The sequence below is a fragment of the Triticum aestivum genome, chromosome 6B (genome assembly GCF_018294505.1).
Source record: "Triticum aestivum cultivar Chinese Spring chromosome 6B, IWGSC CS RefSeq v2.1, whole genome shotgun sequence".
Classification (NCBI taxonomy): Eukaryota; Viridiplantae; Streptophyta; class Magnoliopsida; order Poales; family Poaceae; genus Triticum; species Triticum aestivum.
The window spans coordinates 178011519-178022698 of record NC_057810.1 but is presented as its reverse complement, the minus strand read 5'-3'; the positions used below and the strand labels follow the sequence as shown (position 1 = coordinate 178022698).

The 11180-nt window shown below is 50.5% G+C and overlaps 1 protein-coding gene across 1 annotated transcript in view; it reads left to right on the top strand.

Moving 5' to 3' along the window:
* Positions 1-609, top strand: part of LOC123136436 (polyubiquitin) — a 38797-nt gene extending 38188 nt beyond the window's left edge. The window contains exon 5 of the mRNA XM_044555797.1: positions 30-609. Coding sequence (XP_044411732.1) covers positions 30-410 — 381 coding nt within the window. The 3' untranslated portion in view covers positions 411-609. The remainder of the gene's footprint in view (positions 1-29) is intronic.
* The last annotated feature ends 10571 nt before the right edge of the window (positions 610-11180 follow it).

Sequence of the window (11180 nt, the reverse complement as noted above, 5' to 3'; positions counted from 1 at the left end):
AGAGCTCTGACACCATTGACAACGTCAAGGCTAAGATCCAGGACAAGGAGGGCATTCCCCCGGACCAGCAGCGCCTTATCTTCGCAGGCAAGCAGCTAGAGGATGGTCGCACCCTTTCCGACTACAACATCCAGAAGGAGTCCACCCTTCACCTGGTGCTCCGCCTCCGTGGTGGTATGCAGATTTTCGTGAAGACCCTCACCGGCAAGACTATCACCCTTGAGGTTGAGAGCTCTGACACCATCGACAACGTCAAGGCCAAGATCCAGGACAAGGAGCGCATTCCTTCGGACCAGCAGCGCCTCATCTTCGCTGGCAAGCAGCTGGAGGATGGCCGCACCCTTGCGGACTACAACATCCAGAAGGAGTCCACCCTCCACCTGGTGCTCCGCCTCCGCGGTGGTCAGTAATTGCCCTGGCGTTGGACCTGCTGGTTTATCCTTGGTCATCCGGTTGGTGGTACCCTATCGTTCATTTGAACTGTTTTCTTGTTCGTGTCAGTCCTATGTGTTGGTTTGAAAACTATCGAGTCCCCATGTTATATGTTGGTTGAAAATGTTGCTGGCACAGCAGTATCGTCAAGTAATGAATAAGTGAATTTCAGATAAATCTGCTTGCGCTAATTTGCTGTTGGTTTTGTATCGTGCTTGAATTGCTTGCTTGCAGTTTTGATCTGGCAATGATCTTATTGCGGCCTTTTTGTTTATAGCTTGCGCTTGAATTACTTGCTTGATATATTTGGCTTTCTGTGACTTTCTGGACCCTGTGAAACCGTTGGCTGTAATGTTCAGATTTGGATGATGCAATTTTATACTTCTATCTTGTTTCTAGAAATCCTTTGTGGGATACCTGCTACGTTATTGTGTTTCCGGTTTGTGTTAAAATTCTCGTTCCTGTTTTTTTTTTGCGTGTGTAGTCTGCATGACGACAGTTTAACACAAATATTTCTGAGTTAGATGCATTGTCGTTGATTAGTGGCGCTAACTCATTTTGCTGGGTGCCTCGCTGTCGAAATATGTTGCCTTGGGGTTCGGCTCCTCTGCAGTGAAGTACTCACTGCACCGGTACTGTAGCAGACAAATCCACCGTCCATTGCAATCCGATGACTCTCCTTCATCTTCCTCCCCCCTAGGTCTTTGCAGCAATGGAAGATCCCAAATACCACCACAACGGCGGCCGAATGGTTGAATTCCAGCCGCAATGGCTCATGAATACCGCTGTGTCGCCGTGCGCCAAGATCTCCAGTTGTCGGCTGCTGCTCGGCGAGCCAGTCCATACTCCATACAATCATGCCGCTTCTTCACCAGCGTCTGAGCGCTGCCGTCCAACAACGGATTTCAATGGCACAACTGCAAAAAGCTTCTGCACCTTCAACTCTGGATGCTCAGCAAGTGCATCGATGAATTCTCTCTAGAGCGTGCGACACAGGTTCATGATCAGGCCGGTGGTGGTCACGCCCCATCCGATGTTGTACGACATGACCATGCAGTGCAACCCGAATACCTCGTCGTTGCAAAACCACACCGCCTCGACCGCAATGAAGAAGTTCAGCTTCACAGCTTGTGGTACACAGCGACTACACGATGGTGGGTGGCGGAGAGGTTCTCCAGAAGGTCGGCGAGCGGATAATCTGCAGCCACGGTTAAGGTCTCCCACCAGGACATGGGGTTGTCTGGGAAGGGACAAGCGGACGTAGGGTAGCGGGGCTGCGGGGACTCGTACCTTTTGTGAAACTGGATGGAGCTCTGGCCTACGGATCCCAGCCATGCATGTGGGACCATCGGTGTCTACGTCCGCTTCCTTACCGGTGCAATTCAGACGGCCGTTGGCGTGGTGGTATTTGGGATCCTCAATTTCTGCAAAGACTGAGAGGGGAGGAAGACGAAGGATAGCCATCAGATTGCAACGGACGACCGATTTCACCTGCTACAGTACTGGTACAGTAAGTACTTGACTGCAGAGGAGCCAAACCCGTTGCGTTGGGGCCGTGGCACACAAGGATTTTTTGCTCTAATAGGAGGCGATGGATGTTACAGTCGGTGGTTAAGGAATGCTACAACCGATGGTGAGGGATGGTACAACCAGTGGGTGTTGGTTGTGGAGCGGAGGCGAGTTGGGGCGACCGCCGCTGGGTGCTGCAACTGGCGATGACGGGGTGACGCCAGCTCCATCGAGCGATTTCTTTTAGCGGGGGAGGTTGTTGTGACTTGTGAGGGTAGGACTAAAAATACTCCCTCGCTCCCCTGCTCCCCGCTCCCTCCCGTCGTGCGCCACTCCGGCGCCGGCGTCCACTGCGCTGGCGCTCTCGCCGCAGCCACTTCGACTGCGGCGACCACCTCTCTCGCTGCCGCCGGTCTCTCCTCCCGGCCCCGTTTCCTCCTTGTGACCTCGTCGTTCCGTCCGCAGGGGGAGCGCCCGGTGGTGTCGGGCTGGGGATCTCGTCCAGTTCCGAGGGCTCGGATGCTCGCGGCCCGGACGCGGTGGTGGACGAGGCCCCCGCCCCTGGGCCGGTGCAGGCCCCGTGGGTGCGCCCGCCTCCCTCAAGAGCTTTGGAGGATGAGGCACTCCCCCGACGGCCCGAGCGGTCATGCATGGGCCCCCGCGTGGCCTGCGTCGCCGGTCGTTGAGGTCTCGCCGGAGATGAGAGACAAATGCTTCAAGTGTTTGGAGAAGGGCCACTACAAGAACGAGTGCACCAACCAGATCGTCTGCTTTAGATGCGGCTTGCCCGGCCATGGCTCCAAGGACTGCAAGCGGCCGAGAAGCCCCTCGTCGGTGGATGATCTGCGCAGGGAGGCGGTGGCCAAGGTGGCGTGTCGCTCTGCTCCATCCCCGTGCCCGGCGCACGTGGCGGTGCCTAGCAGCGCTAGCCAGTTCCCGGCGACCCAGCCCGCGGCTCTGGGTGTCGAGTCGGCGTGGCCACCTCTGGCACCGCCGCGACTTCAAGTGGAGGCTAGGGCTGTCGAGGCGCCCGCGGAGCTATGCGTCGTTAGGCGTTCCGCGGTGGTGTCCGATTTGGAGCGTCGCCTTCAGTACGCCATGGTGGCCTATGTGGGCGGCCAAAGGAGGGTGCTTGCGCTGGCGCGCGTGAAGGAGATCCTCGCCGGGAAGCTGGACATTGCCCCAGAGCTCGTGTTAGTGCATTGCTACATGCCAAAGGATTTTTTGGTGGTTTTCGCTTTTGCGGATGTGCGGAACAGAGTGGCGGCTTGCCCTTCAGTGGAGTTCGAAGGAGACATGCTGATCTTTAGGTTGTGGAATCGACAATCACATGCAGTTCATTCGGTGTTTAGTTTCAAGGTGTGGCTGGAAATTGAGGGCATCCCCCCTCATGCATGGGATCGCTCCGTGGTGGAGGAGTTGCTCGGGTCTTCTTGCAAGGTCGAGGCGGTGGCACCAGAGACGGCTTCTCGCTCCGACTTGTCCTCGTTCAAGCTCACGGCATGGACGGCGAACCCACAAGACATCCCCATACTTCGGTGGCTGGCTGTGCCGGAGCCGGGCATGGAGGCGCCGCCCGCCCTCCTGCAATATAAGGTTCTCATTCACATCGACATGATCATGGACTTGAGGGAGGCCGGCGAGCCGTGGTTCTTTGGGAGCTCATCAAACAGTGGCCAAAGTGGCCTTCCAGACAACGACGATGGCAACCTCACGGGCGGTGGGCCGAGGCCGCGCAGGCTGGCATGGCAGTTCGGCGTTCCGGATGTCCGCGTCGGCGGTCACGGCGGCATCACCGTCGGAGAAGGGGGTGGGGCCTGGTCCAGACCAGCGGGGCATGACTGGCGCCTCCCCCCCATGGAGTCCCCACCTGTCGCTGCGATGGAGGCCCCAGTTGTCCCTATCCTAAGCAGGCTGACGCGGCGCATGTCTGCTTTCAAGCGTTTGACTGGTCAGGCCAATCAGGAAGCTTCAAACAGAAAGGCTGTTGAGAATTCAAACGAGATCGGAGGAACAATGGCCGCACAATTGGTGGTGGCCTAGGAGCAAGTGGTTTGGGGCAGAACGTTGGTGAAGGATCCGATGGTGAAAGTGCTAGTTATCGACTAGGGGGGGTGAATAGGTGATTTTTATGGAAGTCTTCAAAACTTGGAAGTTTCGAAGACAAACAATAGAAATAACCTAATTGATATGCAGCGGAAGATAAACTACAACAAGCAAGCCATAGTCAAGTATGCAATAGCGTTAACGTACGAAGACTAATAGCAGCTAGGTAGTAGGATCAGGATGGAAGATAGTATGAAGCCAATCAACAATAGTAGTCAAGCAATGAAGTCAATCAGATAAGACAGATAAGAAATGACTTCACGAAGACAAACTCAAAGTAAAGGAGGGAAGAGATAGAACCAGTTGCTTGTTGAAGACACAGGATTTGTTGGACCAGTTCCAGTTGCTGTGACAACTGTACGTCTGGTTAGGGAGGCTGAGATTCAACTCAGAAGACCGTGTCTTCACCTTATTCCCCTTGATCTAAGGACACTTAGTCCTCGCCCAATCACTCTGGTAAGTCTTCAAGGTAGACTTCCGAACCTTCACAGACTCCGTTCACCCGGCAATCCACAATGACTCTTGGATGCTCAGAACGCGACGCCTAACCGGCTGGAGGATTCACAGTCCTCAAGTGTAATAAGTCTTCAGGTCACACAGACATAAAGACTTCAGTGATGCCTAACACTCTTTGGCTCTGGGTGTTTGGGCTTTGTCCTCACAAGGATTTTTCTCTCTCTCAAATGCTTCGAGGTGGGTTGCTCTCAAACGACAAAAGCCGTGTACAAACTCTGAGCAGCCACCAATTTATGGTGTAGGGGGTGGGCTATTTATAGCCACTAGGCAACCCGACCTGATTTGTCCAAAATGACCCTGGGTCACTAAGGAACTGACACGTGTTCCAATGGTCAGATTTCAAACACACGCGGCAACTTTACTTGGGCTACAAGCAAAGCTGACTCATCCAACTCTGGATAAGGTTTGCTCTCATTATCTTCGCTCGAAGACATAGGATTTGAGTTGAGCATCACTTCAGTCACTCTGACTTAGTTCACTTGGACTCCACTTAAAAGTATGGTGGTTCCTATGACTCAACAAAGAAGAAAAGGAAGCAACGAATCCACACAGTCTTTGCGCTCCATAGTCTTCACGCAATGTCTTCTCATGTCATAGTCTTCAATATGAATATCTTCTCATACCACCATTGTCTTCAATGTCTTCATACATTTTTAGGGGTCATCTCCAGTAGGTAAACCGAATCAATGAGGGACACTACCTGCGTTATCCTGCAATTCTCACAAACGCATTAGTCCCTCAACCAACTTTGTCGTCAATACTCCAAAACCAACTAGGGGTGGCACTAGATGCACTTACAATCTCCCCCTTTTTGGTGATTGATGACAAACTGGTTGAAGTTTTCAATGGGGATAAAGTATGTGAAATTGTAAAGGATAGGGAATTGTCTTCATAAGTAGCAAGGGCTCCCCCTGAAGATGTGCATATAAGTAATTTGCTTTTGGAATGCAAATGCACATGGCAGGTTGTACTTGTGGAGATCCACTTCAACTTATGAAGATAATTCATCATGCATGAAATGATATAGCAAATAGAATGACATGCATAATGAAAAATGGACGTCTGCAGAATTATCTAAGTGCGGAAGTTATCATCGCACGTGCGGAATTTATCGTCGCATCATAGTAAAGCAAATAAGTAGCAGATGACCATCAAGTTTAGGTGTTACAACTCAAAGAACCAAATGTTTTAAAAAGCAAGAGTTGTAAGCACAAGGCAAAATATAATGCAACCGCCCATATGAACCCGCTTGAAGACTGTCAACTCATGCGCTTCTCCCCGTTTTGTCAGTAAGGACCAAAAAGGTTTGAAGACATAGAGCATCTACTCGTTCTCATGAGCAGGTGAAGCAGCAGGGTTATCATCGTTGGTTGGCGGTGCAGATGAACTTGGTGCAGTGTCGATGCGCGCAGTAGTAGGAGGTGGTGAAGTAGCATCATCTTCATCATCGATCACTCTGGCATTTACCGTTGCTGCGGAGGAAGAATATTCAGAGTCTTCAAGAGATGGAGTACGACGCAGGACAGCAGTCCGTGGAGGAGTGGAGTCAAACTGGAATCTTTCAGTGAAGCCATCGTCTTGAAGATCAGCTTCAGCACTGAGCAGGGTCAAACTCTTCCATGATCGCCGGCAAGTTTCATGAGCAACAAAGGCATTCTTGGTGGCAAGGTTGCGAATGCGATTGACATCCACCAAGAGGCTTTGCATCTATCTCTTGAGCCAGAAATGATGCTTATCCTGTTTCTGATGAAGGGCCGCAAGAAGTTCTCGGTCATTGAGAACGCGAGAACGCTTCCAAGGCCTTTGTGCAATGGTGCTTTCAGTGGCTTCAGTGGGTGCTCGATGAGGCAGACGAGTGTTTCCAGCCAATGGATAGATTCGTGTCGCTGCTTGAACACCTTCAATAGGCTGAGTGAAGCTTTGGTGCTCGGCATTCTGAAGACAAAGAGGCCTCTTGGCAGGGTCAGAGTATATAGCTTCAACTGACATATCAACCTCTGGCCGAAGGATCATATGATTGCGAGTAGAGGGCTGATAGTTGACAGATGAGTGTCTCTTGATGAGGCGCATGACCCATGGAGCATAAAACTTCAGACCAAATAGGTCAGAGCCGGAAGCAGCAAGTTGCGTGATGAAGAACTCTTGAGTGTTGAAGCTGATGCCATTGAGAACATAGAAGACCAAAGTCTTCATAGCTCCTTCAAGCTTGGCCGCTGATGAATGTCCTTTGACAGGCCATAGAGTTCGCCTGATGATATGATATATGGTGCGAGGCAGATACTCAAGGTCTTCAACAAAGAAATCTGTTGGATATTCAGCGTCAGATGGCAAGGGCTTCATCATGCTCAACATCTGGCTCATATTGGGTTCTGGCTTATGGAAGATACTCTCTACTGCATCGCGGTGTAGCTGACAGTCAGGTTCATATAGTTCTCCAGGAGTGGCTAGCCCTATAAGCTCAATGATATCCATAGCTTTGGCTTCATGATGAACATTTCCAGTCATCCACTCGAGAACCCATGTCTTGATGTCTCTGTAGTAGCCGCGAATGTGTAGAGTAGCATAGAATTGAAGCAATAGCTCTTCATTCCAATGTTCTTTGTCTGTCACAAAATGGAGCAGACCAGCATCACGAAAGTAATCAAGTGCTTCTTCTAAGCACGGCAGTCCAACAATGGCTTCTGTATCAAGGCGCATATGAGGGAAAATGCGCCCTTGATCATATAGTACGCATGAGTAATAGCTTCTCTGCTGATAGCTCCAGAACCGATCTGATGATATCCTTGGCTTGGAGTAGGGGTTCTTGGCGCTGTCAAAGAAGGTATTGTGGCTTTTGAAGCCATTGGCATTAAAGGACCCTGGTGAGTTTGCAGTACCTGGAAACCTTGGCAACCTAGGCTTTGGCTTCTGGACCTGAGGCCTATGCTCAATATGATAGTCAAATTGAGGTCCTGAGGCAGTAGGCGGAGGCTCCAGAATGGGGCATCGGACAGTGGTAAGCTGACCATGACTGTATGCTTGCTCAATTGTGTGAGGCCTTGGTGGCGGAACAGGAGCAGGGGCAGCTGTTGAGGCGTCAGGCTGCACAACAGGTGCTTTGGGAGCGATTGTCTCATTGGCTTCAGGTGCAACAGCCTCAGTTGTTTCAGGTTCAGTGGCCACACTTGCTTCAGGCACACTAGTTGGTGCAAGCTCCACATTAGCGTCAGCCATGACTACGTCATTGGCTTCATTGGCGTTGGCGGTGGCAGCCTCAACATTGTCAACCTCCTCTTGACGAACAGGAGGGTCGGGCACAGACACATTCACATCAGGAACTGCTTCTTCTTCAATTGCTGGGGGAGTAGATACACGTACTTCTTCTTGATTTTCTTCGGCTGATGCAGCCAGAATGTCTTCAGCAGTATGTGCTGCAGACTCGGAGACATTCACAGTTGGAGCAGGTTCAAAAAATACTTGACGTGCGATAGGTGAACATTGCACTTCTCCTTCTGGAACGCTCGACAGAGGGACTTGAGGCCTTTGTCCTTTGCGAAGCTTGCGAAATGCTGGCAACGCCTTGGGAGATGGAGTTGGCTGGGCCTGAAAGTCTTCATCCTCTTCTTGCACGGGAGGTGTAGCTTGTTGTTGTTGTTGGGGAGTACTGGGGGAGTCTTGTAGTTGTGGGTGACCAGCCCACGATGCATCCTGAGCAATTGGCATCAGTGGACGACCAATGCTGATGAGTTCGCTGTTCGTATGAACAGGCGATGATACCACGTCATGTTCGATCTGAGGAAGAACTTCATCATCAGCTACATTGTCATCATGACCAATGTCTTCAGCAGCCGTGGGTTCAGCTGCTGGAATATCTTCAGCTTCATGAGCCTCTATGGAAGCAGGCTCATGGACTATCATTCTTCGTTCGTGATGTTCAGACGCTGGGCGAACCACTGAAATGGGTTCAACAACTAAGGCTCTGTGGAAGCAGCCCTAGTCTTCTTCGTCTTGCGATTCTTCTTGGAGGGAGCGGCATCAGAGGCTTCAGTGTTCTTCCTCTTTCTGGCTTCAGCCTCGGCAGCCCTCGTCTTCTTTTGTTCTGAAGCGGTTGTGGTGACCTTTGGCTTCGAGCCAGTCATGCTGCTCGAGAAGATAATGCAAGGGGCTTCTTGGCTTGAAGGTGCAGGCTGGTCAGCAGGAAGCTTCTTCTTTTTCTTTGCAGCCATCCTGGGGTCAATGCCAGGATGGCCAAGTGACTTGCGCTTCTCAGCCTCATTGTAGGCAAGCACACACTTATCGGCCAAACTCTTCATGCGCTCACGAGAGCCTTGAGCTTCTTGACACTTCTTCAGAAAAGCTTCTTTAAGCTCATGCAGCATGACCTTGAAGTTTTGGACGTCTTGAACACTTAGCTTGGCCACATGCTTCTTGAAGTGAGCCTTCTCATAATCAATCTTGTTCTTGAGCTCAACGATTCGCTGAGCGAGAGCCAGCTCAGAAGCAATGGCGCCATTGAAAGAGACGCTGAGGCCAATGGGAAGTTGTAAATCTTCAAAGCTGACATTGGGGGTGTCGAACCACTCATCAATGAAATTGTGGATGATGGCCACATCAAAGAGAGGCAAGTTGTTGAAGATTTCTGCTTCTTCCTTTCTCTTTATCAGCTGCTCAAGAGCATCATCAGCAAGATCTTCATCACTTGACAGATCAATGGGTTCTTCGCGCAGAATGGCGGCAGGAGTCAAGGCTTGATCAGTATGCCTAAAAAGTTGCTTTTTCTTCTCCGTCTTCTTGGAGATGCGGGATTGATCTTCAGACTGCACACTGGCTTCAGGAGGTGCAGTGGCCAGTGGCTTCACACGAGAAGCTTTTGGAGGTGTAGCTGATGATGAAGCCTTAATTTTCTTTGGCTTCTGCGGCCTTGGAGGAGGAGCTAGGGCTTCATCAGAATCAGCCTCATTGTCAGAATGATCCACTTTGGCACCTTGTACCTTGATGTAGGAGATGAGACCATCAAGGTTTGCAAAGGGGCCAATTCTGTTTTCTTCAACTTCACGTGTGCCATCCTCACGGGGAGCAGAGGGGCCAGGATTGAAGTCTAATCCCCATGACTTCTTGTTTTCCTTTGCCGAAGCCTTAGCAAACTGGAGGTTGCGCTTGAAGAGATTGTCGTCACGACACCAGAGCAATGATGTTGGGTCGGCTTCTTCAGGCTATGGTCCACGGACCATGCAAGGATAGAATTCTTGCGCAATGGCTTCAGCTTTGTTCTTGGGGGGAAGGCCTCGATAGAGAATATCACCCCAAGGGCTCTTGATAGCATTTTTCTCTGCATACTCCTGAGTGACGAACTTGTACTTGTACCACTGTTCAGCCCAATAGCGTCGAATCCATTGGATTCGAGTCTTGCGCTGATTGTAATCTTCTTTAGGATCTGTTTTATACATTTCTGCCAGATCATCAGGCAGATCCTTTGAAGTTCCCCCACGACGTTGTCTGCCACCCTTCCTGACAGATTTCTCCGTAGCCATGAACTTCAAACTGAACGGTTTCAATATGTTCAAAGGCTTCAAAGGCTTTCGCTTGCTGGTCAGACAGGAACTGGCTTCAGGAGAATTGATATGATGCTGTAAGTATTCTGCAAACGAATGCAGACTATGAGAACAAAGGGATTCTCCCACGGACATGTACCTGTGACAGCATTAGAGATGTGAGGGAAGGGGAAGAGGTCATATGCATTCTCAGAAGATTTTGAAGATAAATCAGTTTGAAGACATTGACCTCATGATGCGAAGACATTCACTTATATGTGGTGAGTTGGTTCCAGATTTGTACCAATCCGTGAATAAGTACAAGTGAGGAATCAAATTAGATAGGAAATCTAAGTGAATAGACTAGGCATTATGAGATGCAGACAGAATAGATCTAACATTGAGTAGGTAGAAACCACTTTCGGTAAGTAGGATGAAACTATGAAGATCAAAAAGGTGGTAAAAATAGAGTTATAATTACTGCACGACGAACTGCTAGATGGGAAGTATAGGAAACCGAGCAGTTCAGCCCACCGTGCTCTAACTTGGCGACGGAGGACACCTACGGCGACGGCGGAGAGGACGATGTCCGCGGCCGGCGTGAGGACGGCGTCGGAGAAGTCGCGGCAGCTAAGCGCTTCGTCGCTGGCGTCGTCGAGAGCTAGCGGTGGCGCTAGGGTTTTGACGAGGTGGAGAGGTGAAAGAAGGTTTTCTTGACCGCAGGGGCCACGTATTTATAAGTAGGTGTGCAGCACAGCGCAATTACGCAGGTGCCCCTGTCTGTTCACATCTGTGGGACACGTGGCAAGCATGCAACATACATAGAGTTGTCCCACGTTCCCACGCCCGCCGAGTTTGTCGGATGTTCGTTCCGGCTTCTCCGGATATAGACAATAAAGATGAATCATTTAAATAGGACTTGATGTTTGTCTCTGTGTCTTCTGCTGACTAGGACACAGAGAAGACATTCGACAGTTTCAATAGAATGCATATGATTTGGACAGATAGAGTTTGAGATAGAAAGCATAGAGGGGTTAGGGTCCGATCACATTCACTTAGTTCAAAAGATTCAACTTGAAGACATAGCTATAAGTGAATGATGTAGAG